The 26,148-nt window shown below is 39.1% G+C and overlaps 2 protein-coding genes across 2 annotated transcripts; both read left to right on the top strand.

Moving 5' to 3' along the window:
• The first annotated feature begins 22,109 nt into the window (after positions 1-22,109).
• LOC121377202 lies at positions 22,110-22,679 on the top strand. Its single transcript, XM_041505108.1, has one exon. The coding sequence runs from the start codon at positions 22,110-22,112 to the stop codon at positions 22,677-22,679; it is 570 nt and encodes a 189-aa protein (XP_041361042.1).
• Positions 22,680-22,688: 9 nt separating this feature from the next.
• On the top strand, positions 22,689-23,454 carry LOC121377201 (uncharacterized mitochondrial protein AtMg00860-like). The gene is made up of 2 exons (XM_041505106.1): positions 22,689-22,766; positions 23,062-23,454. Exons 1-2 carry the CDS (start codon positions 22,689-22,691, stop codon positions 23,452-23,454), a joined length of 471 nt encoding a protein of 156 aa, XP_041361040.1.
• Positions 23,455-26,148: the final 2,694 nt, after the last annotated feature.

Genomic DNA, 26,148 nt, shown 5'->3' with positions numbered 1-26,148 from the left:
ACGGCTTGTTGGTGTCTAACATATCAATAAACTCCTACAATATCATGCTGACATGTAGTTAAACTACGGCTTGTTGGTGTCTAACATATGAATAAACTCCTACAATATCGTGCCTGATATGTAGTTAAACTACGGCTTGTTCGTGTCTAACATATCAATAAACTCCTACAATATCATGCTGACATGTGGTTAAACTACGACTAGTTGGTGTCTAACATATCAATAAACTCCTACAATATCATGTTTGACATGTGGTTAAACTACGGCTAGTTGGTGTCTAACATAGTGTTTAAAAACTATTTAATCATTAACATAAGGTTAAACTACGGTTATTTAGTGTCTAACATATGGTTTAAAATACATTTAGTGATTAACATAAGCTTAGGCTACCTCTACTGGGTGTGTACTATATGCTTAAACTACGGCTATTTAGGGACGGACATGGTTAATCTACGTCTGTTTGATGTATAACATAATTAAACTACGTCTATTTGATGTATAACATGGTTAAACTATATCTATTTGATGTACAACGTTATTAAACGACGGTTATTTTGGTGTTAACATAAGGATAAACTAAAACAATTTGGTGTCAAACGTGGTTTCACTACGGCTCTTTTCGGCGTCTAATACATGCTGAACTAGGACAATCTAGTGTCTAACACATTATTAAATTACGACTAGTTGGCGTCTAACACATGCTGAACTACGACAATTTATTGTCTAACACATTATTAAATTACGACTGGTTGACGTCTAACACATGTTGAACTACGACAATCTAGTTTCTAACACATTATTTAACTACGGCTGTTTGGCGTCTAACACACGCTGGACTACGACAATCTAGCGTCTAACACATTATTAAACTACGGCTGTTTGTCGTCTAACACACGTTGGACTACGACAATCTAGTGTCTAACACATTATTAAACTACGGCTGTTTGGCGTCTAACATACGTTGAACTACGAAAATGTAGTGTCTAACACATTATTAAACTACGGCTGTTTGGCGTCTAACATACGTTGAACTACGACAATCTAGTGTCTAACACATTATTAAACTACGGCTGTTTGGCGTCTAACACATGGTAAACTACGACAATCTAGCGTCTAACACATTATTAAACTACGGCTGTTTGGCGTCTAACACACGCTGGACTACGACAATCTAGTGTCTAACACATTATTAAACTACGGCTGTTTGGCGTCTAACACACGTTGGACTACGACAATCTAGTGTCTAACACATGATTAAACTACGGCTGTTTGGCGTCTAACATACGTTGAACTACGAAAATGTAGTGTCTAACACATTATTAAACTACGGCTGTTTGGCGTCTAACATACGTTGACGACAATCTAGTGTCTAACACATTATTAAAATCTAGGCTGTCTAACACATGGTAAACTACGACTGTCTAGCGTCTAACACATTATGCTACGAACTAGGCGTCTAACAACGTTGAACTACGAAAATGTAGTGTCTAACACATTATTAAACTACGGCTGTTTGGCGTCTAACATACGTTGAACTACGACAATCTAGTGTCTAACACATTATTAAACTACGGCTGTTTGGCGTCTAACACATGCTGAACTAGGACAATCTAGTGTCTAACACATCATTAAACTACGGCTGTTTGGCGTCTAACGCATGCTGAACTAGGATAATCTAGTGTCTAACACATTATTAAACTACGGCTGTTTGGTGTCTAACCTATCGTTAAATTGCTGTCGAACAAGAAGAGTGATCTTTTAGATGGACTTTTCACATACACGGGACGGTGGATTCCAGTACTGTCGCTACACCAATTGAGGCTGACGATGCATCCTTCGACCCGTGGCTCGTCAAACGAGCGTTCTACCACTGAGCTGCCTCACGCTCCTCCGTGCTTTGATCAGTTATGCTTACGATAAATCAATGATCCTGACAGACATACAAGAAAATGTAATGTTTAGGTGGGATCAACGGATGGAGTTTGCTCATCGTGCCTATGCAGTTACTGATGCCACTGACTGGTTCGACCTTGTTTGTTTATGAGGGCGGGACGTAGCCCACTGTAAAGCGCTCGCTTGATGCACGGTCGGTCTAGTATCGATCCCCGTCGGTGAGTCCATTGATATATTTCTCGTTATAGCCAGTTTACGACAACTCAAAAGCGATGATATGTGCTATCATGTCTCTGGGATGGTGCATATAAAAATATATGTTGCTACTAATGGAACAATGTAGCGGGTTTCTTCTATCAAGACTATATTCAGCAATGAAGATGCATTACCAATCTCACTGTCTTGTTTGTGAAGCATATCAAGGCAGTCACTTCAGTCAATGTGTAGATGCACGAGTACAATAGCCGATGATTATCAAAGGCATAAATGAGTAGATGCATGAGTCATGTATATGAGTCAATGAGTAGATATCAAGGCAGTGCATGAGCATGTATATCTCTCTAGTTACCTCACTGTCTGTGTTTGTGAAGCATATCAAAGGCAGTCACTTCAGTCAAGATGCATGCATGTAGATGCACGAGTCTGTAAGCATCTCAAAGGCAGTACTTCAGATATCTCACTGTCTGTCTGTTTGTGAAGGCATATCAAAGGCAGTCACTTCAGTCAATGAGTAGATGCATGAGCATGTATATCTCTCTAGTTATCTCACTGTCTGTGTTTGTGAAGCATATCAAAGGCAGTCACTTCAGTCAATGAGTAGATGCATGAGCATGTATATCTCTCTAGTTATCTCACTGTCTGTGTTTGTGAAGCATATCAAAGGCAGTCACTTCAGTCAATGAGTAGATGCATGAGTCTGTATATCTCTCTAGTTATCTCACTGTCTGTGTTTGTGAAGCATATCAAAGGCAGTCACTTCAGTCAACGAGTATATCTCTCTAGATGCATGAGTCAGTGAGTAGATGCATCTGTATATCTCTCTAGTTATCTCACTGTCTGTGTTTGTGAAGCATATCAAAGGCAGTGTATATCTCTCTAGTTATCTCACTGTCTGAGTTTGTGTGTATGTCAAGGACTTCAGTCACACATAAACCAATTAATTTGTGACCTCTTGATGCAAACTGAATAATATCAAAGGTGGCGATGGTTTCCTCTCAGACTATGTGTCAAAAATTACCAAATGTTTGACATCCAATAGTCGATGATTAATAAATCAATGTGTTCTCGTGGTGCCGCTAACAAAACAAACTTTATCTGTGTGTCGACCGGCTTCGGTGGCGTCGTGGTTAGGCCATCGGCCAACAGGCTGGTAGGTACTGGGTTCGGATCCCAGTCGAGGCATGGGATGTTTAATCCAGATACCGATTCCAAACCCTGACTGAGTGCTCCGCAAGGCTCAATGGGTAGCTGTAAAGCACTTGCACCGACCAGTGATCCATAACTGGTTCAACAAAGGCCGTGGTTTGTGCTATTCTGTCTGTGGGAAGAGCAAATAAAAGATCCCTTGCTGCTAATTGGAAAGAGTAGCCCATGAAGTGGCGACAGCGGGTGTCCTCTCAAAATCTGTGTGGTCCTTAACTATATGTCTGACGCCATATAACCGTAAATAAAATGTGTTGAGTGAGTCGTTAAGTAAACCATTTCTTTCTTTCTTTCTGTATCTGTGTATCGAGGCGATGCCTCGGCCAGTCAAAGAATTATGAAAGAATGACTGTTTAACGACACCCAGGACGAAAACACACACCTGCTGTCGGCTATCAATCAAAGGTAAGCTTGCTCTTTGTGTGTTAAACAAGAACTCAGTCGACCCATGATCTCATTTCCCCCTCTGTCCGAGCCACTTCACCACGACAGATAGATCAAAGGCCGTGGAATGTGCTGTCCTGTCTGTGGGATGGTGCATATAAGATTCCTTGCGCTACTAATCGGTTTCTCTACGACTAAGTGTCAGAAAAACCAAATCGTAAAAATAACCCAACTTTAGATTTATCTGTTCGTCTGTATGTCTGTATTACTGTCTGTCTGTCCGTCTGTCTCTCTGTCTGTCCCTCTGTATGTCGGTCTGTCTGTCCCTCTGTGTGCAGCTGTGTCTGTTGTGTGTACCATTGGTTATATACATCCAGTGTGTATTTGTGTGTGTGTGGATGTATGTATATGTGCATGTGTGTATGTGTATGTATATGTGCATGTGCGTGTTTGTATGTGCCTGTGTGTGTTTGTTTTGTGTATGTGTATGTGAGCGTGTGTGTGTATGTGCCTGTGTGTGTGTGTGTGTGTGTGTGTGTGTATGTGTGTGTATGTGCGCGTGTTTGTATGTGTTCGCGCACGCGCTTGTGTGTTAATGTCTGTGTTTATGGATTGTTAATAGTGTTTATTTGCACGATCAGTCGTGTCTTGTCTATTCTATTTTAATGAAACAAATATATTTTTTTCTGATAATTTTCAAGTAGCTATCGATAATTTATTTCCGTTAATGGTGTTGTAATATCCAAATGACTGTTTCTAATAAAGCAGAACATCGTGTGTGCTTTGACGTCAGAGAGACATATTAACTAGAACTCCATCAATTAGCAAAAACAAAAAACAAACACGAAACGCACATTTTCGTTTTGGTATTATAATAATGATTCCCAGCTTGCTGTTCACGCAGACCTGTCTTCATTGTGGGGTAATGGTCGAACGTACACTTATTGTTCACTCTTAATCGCCAAATGAGTTGATAAAATGTTTGCAAATAATTACTTTTCCCCCGAGTGATTAAAAGCACCATCATAATAGCTGTATTGTACGTATTATGTAAATAGTTTCATCTACTAGGCTTGCTATTAATATTTCCATTTATAAATGAAGCAAAATGAGAATAAAGAGACACCACTTTAATATGACCTATTAATTACATTAATGCGTATTTCAATAGATTGTTCTTTGCGTTTTTGTTCTCGCAAATATACCAGTATGAGACAGCTCACAAGGTATATTGGTACGGAATGTTTCATAAATACCTTACTTTATTGGAAGAGTCTAATCACAGTAATTGACTCATTGCGTTTTATAATTATTAAATTACAATTTATAGGCGTGGGGTTTTAACGAACGCATGCAATTAAAGGGATGAACCCTAGTTTTTAAACAGTAAGACTTATGTTTTACTATTAGAGCCGTTTTTGATATCACAAAATGCATTTTTCATATTTTTATAAATGCACGTGGGGCTGAGAAGTAACAGTTATGGAGTCGTTTTACTTTATTTTTAGAGGGTATTTCACCATTTCAAATTCACAGACTCGTGTTTCACTCAGTTGTAATTTTATCCAAATGTGTTACAGGTTTGTAGATTATAAACTAAACTTAGTGTTAATTTTCACAGTTTGAAACTAGGCTCTGTCCCTTTAATGTTTCTTTTTAGTGGGAGTGGGGTGGAGTCATTTAGTCCCCTGGTATGTAACTTCTTCGTCGGCTACATTGTTCTCTCTTTCTGTCTTCTTATTCTTTTTGCGTTCCTAACGAACCATTGTTGTGAGTAGAATGAACGAACGAACGAACGAAGGAACGAACAAAGAAACACATAAATAAACAAATTAATTAATTAATGTTTAGCAACCCTCCAGCACGAAACATACACCGGCTATGTTAAGTGGGCGGGACGTAGCCCAGTGGTAGAGCGCTCGCTTGATGCGCGGTCGGTCTGGGATCGATCCCCCTCGGTGGACACATTGGGCTATTTCTCGTTCCAGTCAGCGCTCCACAACTGGTGTAACAAAGGCCGTGGTATGTACTATCCTGCCTGTGGGATGGTGCATATAAAAGTTCCCTTGCTGCTGATCGAAAAGAGTAGCCCATGAAGTGGCGACAGCGGGTTTCCTCTCTCAATATCTATGTGGTCCTTAACCATATGTCTGACGCAATATAACTGTAAATGAAATGCGTTGATTGCGTCGTTAAATAAATCATTTCCTTCCTTCCTTCAAACTATGTTAAATTCAAACATTAAGTGCTGAACTCAAACTAAGGTAAACAAGGTGATGATCGACATCAGTATAAAAATCCAAGTTATATCAAAACAATGCAAAGAGTTGTGCAGAAAATGCAAATATCCCATGTGGCTAAAATTAAAATGTAGAATACAACTCATTATCTCGGAAAAACAGGTTCACGATGTCTTCATCTAGAATATGTTTACGAAAATCCTCACGCTGAGGTCGCTGTAAGAAAATGTACTTCTGGCTCTCAAACTGAATATGCTTTTTAGAATCTTATATTGTTAGTGAGAACCTGTTGCTGTATTAGTAATAGCTATTTACGGTTGGGCAGGTCACGTTCGATCCCGTGGTAATCAACGTCTTTGTTCAGAGTGTCTAGGCGGAACAACCCAACTGGGCTTGACCTCGCCTGATCCGCCCGTCGGAAACCAATATTCATCAATTTCCCACCTTAATGACGATTTGTTAGTAATACACGCATGGAGACGCTAATGCGAATATTCTTTGACTAGCAGTTAATCAGCTGTTTGTCTCAAGTGCATGTGTTTGAATCGCTGGTACTTTCTATACGGTGTATATATCGATGCAAGAGAGGGGTTGACGACATCGGTATATTGGCCACATATAACAGTTAATATTATTGACTATTGGGGAGGGGGGGGGGGGGGTCCGGGTCCGGGTCCGGGTCTGGGTCCGGGAGCATATTGAAAAAAAAAGGTCAACCCCCCACCCAACCACCTACTGGCTACGGGCCCGATGAATTAATGTTTAACGACACCCCAGCACGAAAAATACTAGTGGTAGTAGTAAAGTAGTAGTAGTCAGTGGCAGATCCAGGGGGTGAATAGGGTGGCTAGCCACCCCCTTCCTTCCTGTTCATTCCAAACATATACTGTTACTTCAAAGTTTGTTCAGGAAGATGCAAATAAATCCATTTCGTTAGCCAAAATAATCAGGTGTACAATTGAACCGAGTATGGCTTGCATCAATAGGAACAAAATTAAATCGTTTTCACTCCATCCCAATCCAGGCACCCCCTCTTATTATTTTCTTGATCCACCACTGGTAGTAGTGGTAGTAGTAGTAGTAGTAGTAGTAGTAGTAGTAGTAGTAGTAGTAGTAGTATAGTAGTAGTAATTGTCGGGTTTTTGTCGTAATAGCAAACGCAGTAGTAGTGGTAGTAACATTAGCACTAATACTAACATAAATAGTAGCAGAAGTAGTAGTAGTAGTAGTAGTAGTAGTAGTAGCAGAAGTAGCAGTAGCCGTAGCAGTAGCAGTAGCAGCAGCAGCAGCAGCAGCAGCAGCAGCAGCAGCAGCAGTAGTAGTAGTAGTAGTAGTAGCAATCTAAACCTCGCCAAATAACCACGATATCAAAACGTAGAAACCTGATATTCTATATTTTATTGCGAGGGTGGTCTCACGGGAACAAAACGTTACATGAGAGAGCGGGGGTGTTAAAAGTGCAAGATCAACAACACTTGTTTGTGGGGTTTTTAATGACACCACTAGATCACATTGCTATATTAATCATCGGCTATTGGATATCAAACATTTGGTAATTTTGAAAAATAGTGATAGAGGAAACCCGCTGCGTTTTTTCATTAGTAGCAAGGAATCTTTTATATGCATGCACCATCTCACAGACAGGATAGCACATACCACTGCCTTTGATAAAACAGCCGTGGTGAACTGGTTGGAAAGAGAAATAGCTCAATGGGCCCACCGACGAGGATCGATCCCAAAGCGAGCGCTTTACCACTGGGCATCATCCCGCCCCTCAATGATCAAGAAAGGACCATTCAACATTAACGTAATGCAGACATTGTTTTACCCTACCATTCAACATTAACGTAATGCAGACAGTGTTTTACCCTACCATTCAACATTAACGTAATGCAGACAGTGTTTTACCCTACTATTCAACATTAACGTAATGCAGACATTGTTTTAACCTACTATTCAATATTAACGTAATGCAGACAGTGTTTTACCCTACCATTCAACATTAACGTAATGCAGACAGTGTTTTACCCTACCATTCAACATTAACGTAATGCAGACATTGTTTTACCCTACTATTCAACATTAACGTAATGCAGACAGTGTTTTACCCTACTATTCAACATTAACGTAATGCAGACATTGTTTTACCCTACTATTTAACGGCCATTGCCCTACCCCATAATGCATATGCTACAATATAATGAATGAATGAATGAATGAATGTTTAACGACACCCCAGCACGAAAAATACATCGGCTATTGGGTGTCAAACTATGGTATGCTACAATATAAGGGCAATCCAATGAAAATGTATTACAATATATTATTAGGTTCAATTTATAAAATATATTATTATATAGAGCTCAGGAAGTTGGTGTTGTATCTGATGAGTTTGATCTGCATACTAATTTACTTCTTAGTACAAACAAGCCTAATATGCACTATATAAAAAAAAATGGGGGTGGGGGGGGGGGGGGGTTGCATCCCCGGCCTAAGTCCCTGGTAATCCCCATGTTCCTCCTTTGGTGAAGTAGGAATGAATGAATGAATGAATGAATGAATGTTTAACGACACCCCAGCACGAAGAATACATCGGCTTGGTGAAGTGGGTTTCAAGTGGATTTTTTTCATAAATAAAGATTTAGTCTTATATTTTAAAAAAACGTAATTAATTTAATTTTTTTATTATTATCTTTGTAAGTTAGTTAAAGTAGTTAAAAAAATACACATGTGGACGTCACAGTATTGTCTCAACGTCCATTATTTTTTTTCAGTAAATGGAGAATCATGAAACCCTACTTAAACAAACGATGGTGGTTAACCTTTATTTATTATCAAAGAACAAATCGTTTGAACTTTGTAATTGTTGCCATGGTAACATAACTAAAAAGTTTTTTTTAAATATTGTAATAAAGTAGCCAGTCCATTACAGAATATGTGAGTATAATTTCATTTCAATATGCCAACAATTAAGAGAGATATCATAAAAAAATATATGATAGGTCAAATTCTTGAACATTTCTAAAAACAATGCAGCCTTATAAGGGTTAAAATGTTGTTCAGTAACCAGATTTGACTAAACTAGTGAACACACTTACACGGGCCGATGAACGCGGTGACGTTGTTGCTGTAGTACGCCTCCGCCGCGCGTATTCCAGCGTAACGGTAAGAGCAAATGGGTCCATTCGATTTGAACACGAACCTCATCTCGAACGTGTCATTGTACATCGCTCGAATATGATCCAGGGCCATGTCGATGGCGGGGGCAACCGTAAGTTGTCCAAAACTGTTAGACGCGTTGATGTTGATGGTCACCACGGTGGCTAAGAACGGAGCACAGATCACAGGTGATGGTGTATGGAGAATTAATCCAAACACAACAAGAATACAATACAGTGTCATACTTCTTTCCTTTGTCTGCATAGAAAACATTTCGTCAACAATTATTTTCTTTTTGTCTTTTGAAAAATTATAATATTTAATATTAGTGCAAAGTCCCATTTGTTTTCGTTTTCCGAACTTTGTCAAACTGAAGTACATTTAAATAGATACATTGTCTTGTGAATGGTGGAGTTTGTCTCCGCTCAGAATAGTAATCAAATGGAACATCACGTTTAAATAAATCATCTTAGATTCTTCAAATCTGAATGAATGTTCCACGACGTCCAAGCATGACATGTTCATCGACTATTGGAAGGCAACAGTAAATATGAGTGGGTTCATGATGCATATCAATACATAAAGTATAAACACAGAAAGGTCAGTTAATACACACTATAGAGCCGTGTTCCTTACGTCCGTTCACGTGAAGTTATTTTATCGACAATTCTACTACACAAAACCTTTCTTGTCAACAAATTAGTCCCAGCACATATCGACGATTCAACTACACAAAACTGTTCTTGTCAACAAATTAATCACCGCACATATCGACGATTCAACTACACAAAACTGTTCTTGTCAACAAATTAATCACCGCACATATCGACGATTCAACTACACAAAACTGTTCTTGTCAACAAATTAATCACCGCACATATCGACGATTCAACTACACAAAACTGTTCTTGTCAACAAATTAATCACCGCACATATCGACGATTCAACTACACAAAACTGTTCTTGTCAACAAATTAACCACCGCACATACCGACGATTCAACTACACAAAACGGTTCTTGTCAGCAAATTAGTCACCACACATATCGAAGATTCAACTACACAAAACTGTTCTTGTCAACAAATTAGTCACCGCACATATCGACGATTCAACTACACAAAGCTGTTCTTGTCAGCAAATTAACCACCGCACATACCGACGATTCAACTACACAAAACGGTTCTTGTCAGCAAATTAGTCACCGCACAGAATAGTATTAAAATGCAACAAAAATCCCTTGTCAACAAATATTCTCCTTCGTTGATACAATTAAAATTCAACATCATATATATATATATATCTAATTGTTAAAAATTATCTTTTTTCTTTTTGTTTTCGTCAGTAGTTATTTTGAAGAAAAGGAAATTTAAACAGAAGTGGCTTCGTCAAAGACTATACGTCAGTCGCCCATCCTCCTCTACAGCTAATACACATAAGTAAGCTAACCATCGCTAACAGGATTCTGTCATAGGCATCGCTCTCTAATGGTCGAATTAAACAAGGCAGTGATGGTGTGGGTTTGTCAGAGCGCGCTGGAGTGAAATGTTGATTAAAACACTGCAGCGGTCAGGAGCCAATCCATACAGACAATTAACCAATGGACGCACGAGACAGTAATGCACACACTTATGTCCGTTTTGTTTTTCTAAGGTAGATGGAAATCTAAATGAAAGTGTCATTAGTATCTTCGTGCTTTTACATTATCATTTCCATTGTCATTTGGAAAATAGGTCTTATTTCAAATTGTTTTTATTCCATTCTTTGTGTTCGACATGACACCTACAGTTATCAGATTTTGTTTACATTTTGTTAAAAAAAAGAAAAATATTTATAACAAGAATAGATGAATGAATGAATGTTTAACGAATGAATGAATGAATGAATGTTTAACGACACCCCAGCACGAAAAATACATTGGCTATTGGGCGTCAAACTATAGTAATGAAAATAAAGTGATGATCAACATCAATATAAAAATTCAAGATTTAAATAAAAACACAGTGCAAGGACTGTGCAAAAATAAAAATAAATAAAAATAGAATGTTTAACGACGCCCCAGCATAAAACAGTTCTAAAATTAAGTTACAAATACTGCGTGTAGAGATATGCAGAAAATAAAGTATCACAGAGTGTTCACTATCCGTCCGCCTATTATTATTATCCGCACTGCAAGAAGGAAACATTTACTAAACTTAAAATGTGATCTTTTATCCTGTATTTGCATAGTTAATTCTTATGTTAAACAACCCCCACCCAAAACAACATCAAAAAAGTTATTTTAATATATATAAAAATATCGATGAACAAGGGTACAGAAAAATTATGAATCGAGATCTGAAACTTGCAAACAAAAGTTATTCCTCCATAAATATTCTACAGTGGATGCAATAAAAACGATATTTGGTACGTAAATAAAAATAAAAAGAGTAGACAAATTTAGTCCATTTTAACAGATATGCTTGTAGTATGACGTAGTAATATATAACACGGCTAAAATAAAGAATAAAAGAGAATGAATGTTTAACAACACCCCAACATGAACAATACATCGGCTATTGGGTGTCAAACAATGAAAGAATGAATGTTTAACAACACCCTAACATGAACAATACATCGGCTATTGGGTGTCAAACAATGAATGGATGTTTAACAACACCCCAACATGAACAATACATCGGCTATTGGGTGTCAAACAATGAAGGAATGTTTAACAACACCCCAACATGAACAATACATCGGCTATTGAGTGTCAAACAATGAATGAATGTTTAACAACTCCCCAACATGAACAATGCATCGGCTATTGGGTGTCAAACAACGGTAAATCCAAACATGAAGTGATGAACATCATCAAGATAAAAATTCAATCTAAAATAAAGATTCAAACAGGTGAGAAAAGAATTTTGTGTTTTAAAGTTTTGTTGTCCAATGCAAACCAAACACTTTTGTATAATGCATCCTTAAAGGGACATTTCTGAGTTTGCTGCATTGTAAGATGTTTTCGACTAATAAAAGATTTCTACGATTAAACTTACATACTAAATATATTTTCTTGTTTAGAATATCAGTGCCTGTATATTCAATGTGTTTCTGATCGTCTTAATATTTGTGACAAGAAATAAAATGAAATTTTACCTAGTACCAATATTAACACGATCAGAAACATGTTTAATATACAGCCATTCATATTTTATGCAGAAAAAATATATTTAGTATGTAATTACAGTCGTTAAAATGTATCTGTTAGTCGATAACATCTTAAAAATTGCAGCACTCAGGAATGTCCCTTTAAATCTATTTCTCATGACGTAGGGTGTGTCGACAGGAAGACAATACTGTAACCAAATGCAAACGGAAGGGAATGTGTTATTTAACGACGCACTCAACACATTTTAATCACGGTTATATGGTGTCGGACATATGGTTAAAGGGACATTCCTGAGTTTGCTGAACCTTTTAAGATGTTATCGACTAACAGAGGCTTTTTAACGATTGTAATTACATATAAAATATATTTTTGTGCATAAAATATTAGTGGCTGTATATTAAACACGTTTCTGATCGTTCTAATAGTTGTACTAGGTTAAATTTCCTTTTAAATCCAAAAATATTATGTTTTCATACGTACGAAATTATTTGAAAACAAAATCCAGTTTGGGCTTCTAAGAAATATTAAGACGACCAGAAACAATTGAATATAAAGACACTGATATTCTAAACAAGAAAATATATTTAATATGTAAGTTTAATCGTAGAACTATTTTATTTGTCAAAAACATCTTACGGAGCAAACTCAGGAATATCCCAAATATAGTGACAGGAAACCCGCTGTCGCCACTTCATGGGCTACTCTTTTAGATTAGGTGCAAGGGATCTTTTATATGCACCATCCCATGGTGATGCAATAAAAGATCCCTTGCTGCTAATCGAAAAGAGTAGCCCATGAAGTGGCGACAGCGGGTTTCGTCCCTCAATATCAGTGTGGTCATTAACTATATGTCCGATGCCATATAACCGAAAATAAAATGTGTTGAGTGCGTCGTTAAATAAAACATTATCTTCATTCTTCCTTAATCATGTGTCCGACGCCATATAACCGTAAATAAAATGTGTTGAGTCCGTCCTTAAATAAACCATTTCCTTCCTTAACCATATGTTTGACGCCATGTAACCGTAAATAAAATGTGTTGAGTGCGTCGTTAAATAAACCATTTCCTTCCTTAACCATGTCTGACGCCATGTAACCGTAAATAAAATGTGTTGAGTGCGTCGTTATATGGTGATTTTTGACATATATTCTCAGAAAGAAAACCCCGACACATTTTGCCATTAGTTGCAAGAGATCGTTTTATATGCATAGCACAGAGATGTATCCGTCTAGAGACACTGGCTGGAACGGGAAATACCCTGTTGGGCCTACCGAAAACGCGGAAGCGTTTTACCACTGGGCTACATCTCGCTCCTAAAGATAAAGATTGGCATTATTAGAATCTAGCACAGTTGTGAGGTATAGATAAGGCGAGGGACAAAATTGTTTTTTGTGAAGGCCGAGGTTTACCCATTTGCCAATTTAATTACAGTAAAAAAGCATTAATTTTGTAAGCTACGTACGGCTTGTTTATTGTAGAACGATTCGTAAACATTTCACCTGCAAACAATGAAATTTAATCAAAAGCTGAAAAAATATAGTCAAACTTATGCAACGACATAAAAATTAAACAACTTAATAAATATAAAGTTGAAACTATTAATGTGTTTAAATATTTTTAAAACAATGATACAACGTGAAACGGCAAACAGAATTTCGAAAACCATGAGTTATGATGTCAATCGTCGTAAAACACGAGTTATGGCGTCACACGTATGTAGAAATCGTCTAGCCCTGGGGTCAGACAGATTTGTCTAGCCCTAGGGTCAGACAGATTTGTCTAGCCCTGGGGTCAGACAGATTTGTCTAGTCCTAGGGTCAGACATATTTTTCTAGCACCGTGCAAAAGCTGGATAACCCTGTCCAGTGGGCAAGAAAACGTAACCTGATATCCCAACGTGTGCTGTTATTTCCCCAAGCATTATTGTGTGTTAGGATGATTGCGTTTCCATGTGCGATACTGTGTAGCACCTAACTGTGACGTCGTCGTTTCCATGACATATAAATGTTTTCTTCAAGAAAATATATATTGAAAACTATTAAGTTTGGTCCTTATCTGTCACTATGACACGTTTGTTTGAAAACTTCGTAACAGTGACGTAGATTGGTCATCGTCTGTTGTCATGACATACATTACGTATCAATGATAGTCAATATCCAGTTTTGTACTGCAAGCCATATATTTTGAACTTTATTATGTTCCACATTCGTGAACATATATGGACCAAATATAGAAAATAATATTCAAATGTTTTTTCTATATTGTGGATCTGGCAAGTGATATATCACTAATTGTCTTGTACGTAGAAGCACACATGAACAAACTATGACACAAACAGTTCTCAGCTGTTGAAGAAAATCACAGTCATACACACCATTTATTGGATAAATACTTCATGTTAATGGTGCAGTGGCTGGAACGAGAAATAGCCCAAATGGGTGCACCAACTATGATCGATCCCAATTCTAAATTGCATCAAGCGAGCACTTTACCATTGGGCTACTTACTGCCCCGTGATAATAATAATCAGGACTGGTGAAGATCGACAACAACAATTCCGGGAGAAGTTAACTCGCAGACTAACGATGAACAAGAGACAGACACAGCTGATTCTTAATAAACAGATGTAAATTAATCGAGGTGACGGCACTACGTTTATTGACATTGACACAAACATACTACAGTGACATAGACAGGTCCCAGGAAAGGAATTTACACACTCCATAACTGACGTATGCATTCATAGTCATCAGTTCGTGCTGGGGTGTCGTTAAACATTAATTCATTCATTCATTCATAGTCATCAAATAATAATGATAATTAAAAAGTTCAATTCTATTTTACACTTAAATCTGTCCAACATTTAGAAAACAAATAACGTTAAGCACTACATTATCCAAAATGAAGTCATTCGAGTTTGACTTCATTTCCATTAAAAAAAATTAAAAAAATACCGCGTCAAATATACTTCCGTCATTTGAATGTCGGTAATGACCGACTCGAATTGAAGTTGCGTATACAGTTTACGAAACCATGTTGTATTAAGCTTGAGATTGTATGATACAGATATTATTGCACGTGTGTGTTTCGGTGTCGTCAATATCATATATTATGAATACTAATAATGTGTTATGAGAGCATAATACAATGTTTATTCCGAATGGTATTGTCGATAGCAAAACAAACCAAACATTGGGAATAATTCTCTCTCTCTCTCTCTCTCTCTCTCTCTCTCTCTCTCTCTCCCAGTCTCTCTCTCTCTCCCAGTCTATCTGTCTCTCTCTTTGTCTCTCTCAGTCCATCTGTCTCTCTATCCCTATCTCTCTGTCTTTGTCTCTGTTTGTCTCTCTCTCAAATGCGAATTTTGGGCTGAGATGTGCAACATTTGGTGCATAGTTGTTCACTGCGGATTTCAACTCTCTAGGGGGTCCACATCGATAATCCACCGGGTGCCACCCGAGCACCCTTGAGGAATTTGAGAAAATCAAGATGGCATCCAAGATGGCAGCCAAATGAAGGAAATAGCTATAACTTCTTTATTATTTGACAAAGAACAGTAATTTTTGTGTCTACTCCATGGTTTTATGGGCCAAGGAACCCATTGGAGCCATCAAAATTCAGATTTGATAAATGGGTCGCGTAAATCCTAGATAGCGTCCAATATGGCTGCCAAAATTGGGGAAATGGCTATAACTTCTTTATAATTTGGCACAGAATAATAAGGTTTGTGTCTACCCCATGCTTTTATGGGGTAAGGAAGCCATTGGTGTCATCAAATAATAAATGGGTTACTTAAATCCAAGATGGAGGCCAATTTTTTATTAGGTAAGAAATGAGGCTGCCCATTCGCTTTTGCTGATATTCGTCCGTAAATAGTTTAATTTGTTACAGTATCTCAACACAGTTACATGCACTTTCCCTATGTTGATGAAAGCTAATCCAATTCAGTTCTGTTCTTGAACACTAGGTGTCTCTCCTGATTAGTTCTTTTGTTTTAGAAGGAGAGAAAGTCATTTTCTCAAGCACATGTTTTCAATTACATATTTGACATGTCCAGAACTGGACCTTGAGTGTAGAATTCCTTGATTCCTAGTATGGCCTAGGTATAACAGAAAGTACAGTAGCCTACAGGTAAGTATAGGGTAACATATTACTTCAACAGTATTAGAGCTGATTATCAATCCAGAAAAAGTTCCATATTGCATCTCGAGATATTGATGTGAAAGAGTTGTTAAAGTACGAGCTTGCCTGTTTGAAGAAAACGATGGCTTGCCGTCTCTTCGAATTGCAAAGTCCAAATCTACTTGAAAGAGGAAACTGCAAGTTGAAGTGTCGTCAAGGGTGGCAGCAAAGCCCACTGCCATCATTCTGGATGGATGTGCCATACTCTGGATGATTCACTGGCCAGCTAATGGAACTGTAAAGGACTACGTCAATGGCTTCATTCAGTATGTACTAGATAGGATGCACAAATGTAAACATCTGCATGTGATCTTTGATAGATACCAAGACTACAACATTAAAAGTGGTACTCGATCTTCACGGTCCTCAAAATCATCAAGGCAGTATCACCTGACACTAGAAATGCCACTCCCTCCACAATCCGTTATACTGACAGGGTCCAAGAACAAGCAACAACTGCTCCTGTGATCTGGAAAAACCTAGTAAGTCGAATTTGGGTGGAAATTTAGTTAGACCCATATTTGGACTTACTAAGTTTTACCTCTTCATTTTATCAGGTTAACGATTGTGAAACTCTTCTCTGTTGGCAGTTTTTTCCTCTGGAAGAACCTAGTATGTCAACAAGTTTTGAGCATGTCATGTATACTGATCTGAAAAAAACCTAGCAAGTCGAATGGACCAATCACGTTTTTTCATTCTGGTCATGTGATTACATGGCAATGGCAGCCTCCATTATTAGAGTTCTGTGCTGATATTGCTCACGTTTTCTGCTTATTTACTGATAATAAAATGGCGTCCCGTGGGAAAATGATGCTAGAGTTGGCCTTAAAGAAGGCTGGGTCACAACAAGTCGATCAAACAGTAGCAGTTACAGCCGATCAAAGTGTACAGAAGGACACTTCTGCGATCCACTCATGCCATTGTTAAGGTAAACATGCCTGCTAGTACAGCTAGTACTGGGCCTACACAATGTACATCCACTGTAGCAGCAACAAGTAAGCCTAGATCTGAACGCATACCAAGTCTGCCACCGGCCATCCCCAAAAAGACTACTGCCGTGGCTGACAGCGTCCATGGTAGCATTGGAAGTAAAATGAAGAAGTCTCCTGAAATTTGTACATTTCAGGATTTTGTAGATCTATGCGACAAATCTGGGGCCAAGATCAAGCCAATCATAATGCAATACCATGATTTTTATGAATTTGAGGACGGTCACCGTAATAGAAAATCCAAGAACGTTACGCTACCTCATCTAAACTCGATATCTGTGGCAGAATTCCAGAAAGGTTTGCGCGCAATTTGGTTTAAGCAGGGTTTCGAGGAAGACTACCAGGAAGTCGAGTTTCTGAAACCCAAGTTCAGACTGGACGTTACTCCACCTACCAAGAATCAACCAAGGGGTATTCCTGGAGTGAAACGTCAGAATATTATCAAACTGGCACAGTCATTCCCAGCTCCTAAGAGGAAATTCTGGCAGGACATTCCAGTGAATGATGGAAATGCTCATCTGGTTGAACAGTTTGAGTAATATCTGTCTGAACTAGACAGGGTCCATTGAAAACATGCACTTTCTTACATGTCATGTTAGAATGTATTCTCAGATTCTAAGAACTGTGAAATAATAACAGTTTATTAAAGCCCCTTTAAACATGCAAAGGTTTGCAAGTGAAGAATATGCATAAACAGTTGTAGTTTATACGACCCATGCCATGAAAGAATGTCATTGATATTGTAATCAAACTAGAGTTGCTGTTTGTTCATATTTCTGTTGAATTTGTTCAGGTTTTAAGCAATACAGTGAAGTACTGCCGACATACTTGTTTTTTGTTGATGAAAATATTTGGTTGTACAATTGGTTTGATCAGGTGAAACCTAGTAAGTCGTTATGTAACCAGATTAAACCAGTCAACGTGATAAAAACAAATGTACTGGAAAGACTTCTAATTATGTTCATCTAAAAAGCCCAAATAAAATTTATTTTATTTTCAGTAGCTTAAACCTAAAGCAAAACGGTTTTCCTTTGTTTTCTCAAATTTGCGCTCAACAGACTTACTAGGTTTGTCCAGATCACAGCAGTACTGATAGATCTTATTTGCATCGATCTGTCCAAGAAAGTTCAACTGGGAAACTGCTTAACGTCTGTTGTCGTGACAAGAAAGGCTCCGGTTCCATTGGAAATCAGCGAAGGCTCTGTCAGGGAGCGTCATGACTTGAGAACCATCGATGAACAGGCCGATGTCATTATCCCCCAACAAATGATGAAGTTAGTGGCTGGTGGTTGCGCATGTATCCAGGTCGTCTGCGATGACACCGACGTCTTTGTGCTCCTTTTGTACTTCTACCATGCTCACCATGTGAATGTAACGATATTCATGGAACCTACCAGCCCTCAGCGGGTATCCGTGAATATCGGGGAGACGGCCAAAAGGCACAAGGACATTGTTGCAGATTTGCAAGCAGCACATGCATTAACAGGCTGTGACACAGTAGGAGCCTACTATGGTGTTGGAAGAACGAAAGCTGTAAAAGTCCTGGAATCTGGATATACGTTCGAATACGTTGGAAATCCAGATGTTGACATCAGTGAAGCCACCTCCTACATTGCTGCCTGCTACGGCACAGCAATAAGACCAAATGATTCTATGTCAGATGTTCGCTACAGAGTTTGAGTCGCAGACGGGAAGGAAAGGGGCCTCCATACAGCCGAAATTGCAATCTCTACACCCATCGTCACAAGCATTCGAAGAAAATTTCAAACGGGCTCATCTCCAGGCATCAATGTGGAAAGCGGCGCTTGAGCCTGATCCGCCGGTGATGAATGCTTGTGACTATGGGTGGGTGAGACATGGACACTTCAAATCCCTACAGCCGCTAACCGTCCAACATGAAAGGCAGTTTGCACCTGAAGAGGTAATAAAGATGATACAGTGTTCCTGTGCCGCCGATCAACCCTGTTCGTCAATGAGATGTAGTTGCACTTCAGCACAACTTGGTTGTTCCATCTGCTGTAAGTGTGGGGGTGTAGAAGGATGCTTCAATCCACGAACCATGAGTCTGAACACAGAAGACATTGACTCCGACGCCGACACTGACAATTAAAGTGAGCAGCTGACATCCATAGGCTACCATATTCACTTCACACCACACCATACAACATACCCATGGCAGTGATCTTTAACATTCCATTGGATTTTAAAAGTGATCAATGAAGTCACTGTAATACAGGGTATCCCGGAATGAATGCCACATTCAGCAGTTCAATATTTTTGGTCAGGTATCCTTATTTCTAACTATATATATTGGTAATTAATAACCATACACAGATGTTCAGTATGATACATGTATCTACTTGAATTTCTAATTGTTCTAGCTTCACCCCTTTAATTCCCTCTGACATTGAATACTAGTATCAGATTTGACTCAACTAGTGGGTCTGGCATTCTTGGAACCCTGTAGTTTTACATTATTTCGTTCATGACAAAGTGAAATTATGTCACTCACCAATCTTTAAATCAACATATGTTTTAATCTTTTCTCAAATATACCTTTCATGAATATATGAGTCTTTTAACGTTTAACAGTTCTATACATGGGTTCATTGGCCATATTGTATTAGCTGCTATCTTGGATTTGCGTGACCCATTTATTAAATCTGAATTTTCATGGCACCAATGTCTTCATTGGCCCATGAAACCATAGGGTAGACACAACAATTATTGTTTTGTGACAAATAATAAATAAATTATAGCCATTTCCCCGATCGAGCGGCTATATTGGGCGCCATCTTGGATTTACGTGACCCATTTATCAAATCTTAATTTTGATGGCACAAACGGGTTCCTTGGCCCATAAAACCATGGGGTAGACACCAAAATGATTGTTCTGTGTCAAATAATAAAGAAGTTATAGCTATTTCCTTCATTTGGTGGCCATCTTGATTTTCTCAAATTCCTCAAGGGTGCTCGGGTGGCACCCGGTGGATTATCAATGGGGACCCCTAGAGAGTCAAAATCCGCAGAGAAGAACTATGCACCAAATGTTGCACATCTAAGTGGTGATTCCTCCCGACTAATTATATATATATATATATATATATATATATATATATATATATATATATATATATATATTAAATATAAATTCAACGTCTGGTATAAATTTCAAATTAAGTTCAAAACTTCACATTTTGCCTACCGAATCCACGTTTGATCCCAAATATTAACAGTAATAATAATAATAATAATATATATATCCTATAACTTACCCTTCATATCCATGTCATAAACTCATGTGATAACTTACTTTATTAACCCGGTTAATAATGGTATGCAAATTTGCAAGGTCTCGAGGTAATGTGTTGTCGTGGATGGTGTAGTGTCTTGGAACTTATAGTGAACATTGTGGTCTGTCCCGGTACTCCTATAAGATACGCATGCGTAGAGGAAAACAAAACAAACATCCGCCCAAGTAGCGTTGCCTCCATGTTTACGTTTTTATTCAACATGAATAAATTTGATGTTCAAACACCAAACGTGTTCCTATATGTAGACAGGACACCATATCTGGCGACGAGAATGAACTTTATGTAATTGGTACGTAAATACAGTATCTACGCTACGAGCTAGCAAACAAATTGTTTTTGTTTTCGTTCCAAAAGTACAGCCGCGCTAGTTTGTGAATGTGTTTTCGCTGACGTCATGATGGCATCGCTACCGCCTTTTGAGCAATTTGTTGTGTATGGTGAAGAAACAACAGCTGGCACCAGATGGCGTAAATGGGTAACAAAATTTGAAAATCTACTGTGTGCGCTTGACATTGCAAATGATTCCAGAAAAAAAGCCTGAAATATTTGACGCAATGACTGATGAATAGAAAGGGATTGGAGCAATGACTGACGGAGACAACCCTATACCTAGGGAATATACCGTGTGCTAAAGAAGTCCCTGGATGAATATTTCACTACTAAAAAGAACATTTCTTACGAAACATCTAGGTTTAGGCAAACACACCAGAAGGAAGGTGAGAGCGTTGATACTTTTCACACCCGTCTGCGAGGCATGGCAGTCCTTTGTGATTTTCATGATGTCGACAAAGAGATTCTTGGACAAATCATACAAGGCTGCACATCTACCAGAGTGCGCAGAAAAGCTCTGAAGGACAATTTAACTCTCAGGCAAGTGCTAGATGAAGCTCGCAGTATGGAACTTTCTGAAAGTAGAGCTGCTATCATTGAGAATGCTGCTGCTGTTAATGCTATCTCTAGTGAATGAATGAATGAATGTTTAACGACACCCCAGCACGACAAATACATCGACCTATCTCCAGCGATGCCATTGCGTACACTGACAGCAATGGACATCATCGTGGTCATCGCGGACAACGATATTACTCGCGTGGTTCCAATCATTCCGGTGGTAGCTCTCTTCACAATGGACACCAACGTAGTACATGTGTGCAAACAGAAACGACTACCCGTGGTCCAAGTCATCGAGGCAACACTTATCGTCGAGGTGGTTCCAGCCGCCGTGGTCGTCCCAATCGTGTTTCCGGTGAGCACTCAAAAAGTAATTCCACTCATTACTGTGGATCTCAGCCTCACTCCAAGAATGACTGCCCAGGCAAGACTTGCTCGAGCTGTGGAAAAATAGGACACTATGCACGTGTCTGCATATCTACACCCATGGTAAAATGTGTCGATTTTTCATCATCTGTATTTGATGATAAAGAGCATGTATTCTCCATCACTGACAAGATTGTCAACTCGCCAAAGATCACAGCATGCATCATGAACTGTCCCAATGACTTTGTGATTGATACTGGTGCTTCTGTTAATATCATAGGTCATTCTACATACGATGCACTCGCCAACAAACGCAGGATTCAATCTCCAGTGCTAAACTTATATGCATTTGGCTCTACAAATCCTCCTCCTGTACAAGGTTTCTTTGATTCGGAAATAAGCTATGAGTCTAACAAAACTCTGGCAAAGTTCTGCGTATTAGAATCAAACACCTCCAGCAACCTTCTGAGTGGTGAAACAGCCCAGAGGATGCAGCTGATCCATTTCTCCCTTCAAACTGGTCCAAAAACCATCCCTGATGAGTTTCCCGCCTTATTTGATGGAACTATGGGTCGGATCAAGGACATCAAAATCAAGTTACATATTGACACATCTGTACCACAAGTATCACAGAGACATAGACACATTCCGTTTCACATCCGCAAAGATGTTGAGAAGGAACTCAATTGACTCGAGAAGATGGATGTCATTGAAAAGGTAGAAGGCCCTACGCCACGGACAAGCCCGATTGTAGTCGTCCCTAAGAAAGCTGGTGATGTAAGAATCTGCGTTGACATGAGAGAACCTAACAAAGCTATATGCAGAGAAAGACACCAATGCCGACGTTTGACGATCTCGTTGCTGACCTGAAGACTCAACTGTTTTTAGCAAACTAGACCTGACTAACGCATACCATCAGCTAGAACTGGATGAAGCGAGTCGTTACATCACTACCTTCACCACGCGGAAATACTCAGCAACATTCCAGGTGCTCGAAACCTCTCTGATGACATTATCGTCCATGGCAAGACACAAACTGAACATGATATGTCTTTGAGCCACACTGAAAAAGCTAGGAGAGAGTGGTGCCAAGGTCAATAGAGAAAAATGTGTGTTCTCCACAAATGAACCGACTTTCTTTGGACATGTGTTTGGTGCAAATGGTGTCTCAGCTGATCCCAACAAGATTAAGACCATTATCAACACAGCTCCTCCAGAGAATATCAGCGAAGTCCGTTCCTTCCTAGGAATGACGCAGTATATTGCGAGGTTCATGTCTGATTACGCAACCATGACTGAGCCCCTCAGGAAGCTCACCAGACAAGGCATCGCATGGAAATGGTCACAAACAGAACAACCAGCTTTTGACAAGCTGAAGCAATCTCTGACGCAAACGCCAGTCACGGCTTACTTCGACTCTAAGGAAGAAACTACAGTTTTGGTTGATCAAGTCCTGTTGGTCTAGGAGCAATTTTGACCCAGAAAGGAAAGGTCATTTGCTACGCTAGTCGTGCTCTCACTCCCACTAAACAAAGTTACTCCCAACACTTCCATCTGTACCTTTTTGGCTTCGGTTTCGTGGTGATCACTGATCACAAACCACTAGTGGGAATCATGAACAGCCAAAAGACGACTACAGCCTGGATGGAAAGATGGCGTTTACGTCTTATGCCCTATGAGATGACGCTAGTCTATGCTCCAGGAAGAGATGGCCTAAATCCAGCCGACTACATCAGCTGTCACCCTCAAACTACACCAAACCACGATAATGCTGGTGAAGCATACATCGCATATGTCGTGCGAAATGCCATACCCAAATCAATGACGACTGAAGAAGTGAAGAATGCCACAAAGCAAGATCAAACACTCCAAAGTTTGATGTTGGCAATTCAAACTGGCGTTTGGGAAGACCCAGAGATATCAAATTTCACCAGATTCAGAGCAGAACTATCCGTCCATCATGGTTTGTTTCTTCGAGGAAATCGTCTTGTTATCCCAGCAACTTTGCAACAGAAAGTCGTTGAAATAGCACTTCAAGCACACCAAGGAATTGTTAAGACCAAGCAATGCATCAGACAGAAGGTTTGGTTCCATGGAATTGGAAGTTTGTGCACCTCTTCAACCCACTCCCTTGCCATCTGAACCATGGAATTCACTTGTCATTGACTTTGCTGGTCCGTTTCCATGAGGCGATTACTTGCTCGTTGTCATAGATGAGTATAGTCGATTTCCCGAGGTTGAAATCGTCCCATCAAAGCAGTACTACCAAAGTTGGAAGCGATCTTCTCGCGCCAAGGAATCTCAACAACAGTCAAAACAGATAATGGGCCTCCATTCAACGGTGATGAATTTACAAGCATTACGCCTAGTTTCGGGATCCATCACAGGAAGATTACGCCCCTCTGGCTAGAAGCGAATGGAGAGGCTGAACGTTTCATGGCTACACTGAACAAGACAATCCGTGCATCAGTCACCGACAACATTGCTTGGAAGTCACAGCTTCCCACTTTTCTACGTCTTTATAGCGGTACACCGCACACCTCCACCAAAGTATCTCCTTTCGAAGCACTGACTGGCTGCAAGATGAAACTTGGTCTGCCCGAGCCTCCTATCACAAGTCAGACACACAGATCTGTCCACAGCCGCATTACTGAAAATTACTATATCAGCAAGTGCAAAATGACCGACTATGCTAACGCTAAACTACGCGCACGATTATCAGATCTATCGCCAGGTGATTACGTCCTAGTGAAGCAGAAGAGGATGAACAAACTGTCAACTCCATATTCTTATCTGCCTTATGTCGTCGTCCACAAGAAAGGCACTATGATCACTGCGCAACGTGGTGAGAGACAAATCACTCGCAACTCCTCACATTTTAAACCTATCAACGGTACACAACTCTCTCTAAGAGGAAGAGGAGGATGAAGATGACAACACCATCGAGACATCAACTCCTCAACCCACTCAACAGCAGTCCAGGTCCCCTGTCACTCCGACCAAGCAGCCGAGGACTTCTTCGAAGTTTGTTTCACCTTCGTCTACCGTGTCTACACCTGCACCGGTCCACACCGAGATGCCAGCAAGACCAGTCCGTAACCGTCGACTTCCAACACGCCTGAAAGACTATCATTTGAATTGACGATTACGCTGTCAACAATGTGCATAATACATGGCTCTCTGATAAATACATGACAAAAGTGAACTATATGCCAACTGTCAAATCCAAGTTTTTTTAATTGTGTGCCAAGTTACAGAAACGTTTGAGAACTTTTTTCTTATTTATGAATGCATTGTGTATTTTTCTTTGACACTTTTCTGTTCAAGTTGGGGAGGAATGTAGTGTCTTGGAACTTATAGTGAACATTGTGGTCTGTCCCGGTACTCCTATGAGATAAGCATCTGTCCCGGTACTCCTATGAGACACGCATGCGTAGAGGAAAACAAAACAAACATCCGCCCAAGTAGCGTTGCCTCTATGTTTACGTTTTTATTCAACAGGAATAAATCTGATGTTTAAACACCAAACGTGTTCCTATATGTAGACAGGACACCATAGATGGGTTATTTGCTTACTAGCCATCAATACCCGTGTACTTGAGGGTAACGTTTTTAAAGATTTAGTTAAAATGCGTGACGTCAAACTAATGTGCTAATCGTGATGACGTCATATTATCGATGGTGGCGACTTAAAGAGTACTGTGATTTACTAAAAAAAAAAATTCAATTGTTATTTTAAAAGTGTTGTAGGATAAATAGAATTCGCTACTCGTGTTTTTTAATATGTAAAATATCAACTTCGTCTAGTTAATCGGGATTAACTTAGACTCGGTTGATATTTTCCATATTAAAAAATACTCCTTACGAATCCTCTATATATCTATAAATATATATCTATAAATATATATATATATATATCTATATATATATATATATATATATATATATATATATATATATATATATATATATATATATATATATATATATATATATATATATATGTGCGTGTATATTTTTTATATTTTATATATATTATATATATGCGTTGCGTGTGTGATTTGGGGGGGGGGGGGGGGGGGGGGGGTGGTTTGGGTTTTTTTTAAACCAGAAAAAAAATCGTTCGTATCACCATCCCAATTAAAGGATGTTTTAGCGT

The sequence above is a fragment of the Gigantopelta aegis genome, chromosome 7, assembly GCF_016097555.1.
Source record: "Gigantopelta aegis isolate Gae_Host chromosome 7, Gae_host_genome, whole genome shotgun sequence".
In the NCBI taxonomy this organism is placed as follows: domain Eukaryota; kingdom Metazoa; phylum Mollusca; class Gastropoda; order Neomphalida; family Peltospiridae; genus Gigantopelta; species Gigantopelta aegis.
The sequence above is the reverse complement of the archived record's forward strand: the minus strand, read 5'-3'. Positions and strand labels throughout refer to the sequence as shown.

What these genes read in the sequence shown, in the direction of transcription:
- LOC121377202 (XM_041505108.1), top strand. Translation starts at nt 22,110, where the DNA reads ATGGTAAAATGTGTCGATTTTTCATCATCTGTATTTGATGATAAAGAG.
- LOC121377201 (XM_041505106.1), top strand. Translation starts at nt 22,689, where the DNA reads ATGGATGTCATTGAAAAGGTAGAAGGCCCTACGCCACGGACAAGCCCG. An exon ending in TCCCTAAGAAAGCTGGTGAT is followed by an intron (nt 22,767 to 23,061) that starts GTAAGAATCTGC and finishes ACACTGAAAAAG; the next exon opens with CTAGGAGAGAGTGGTGCCAA.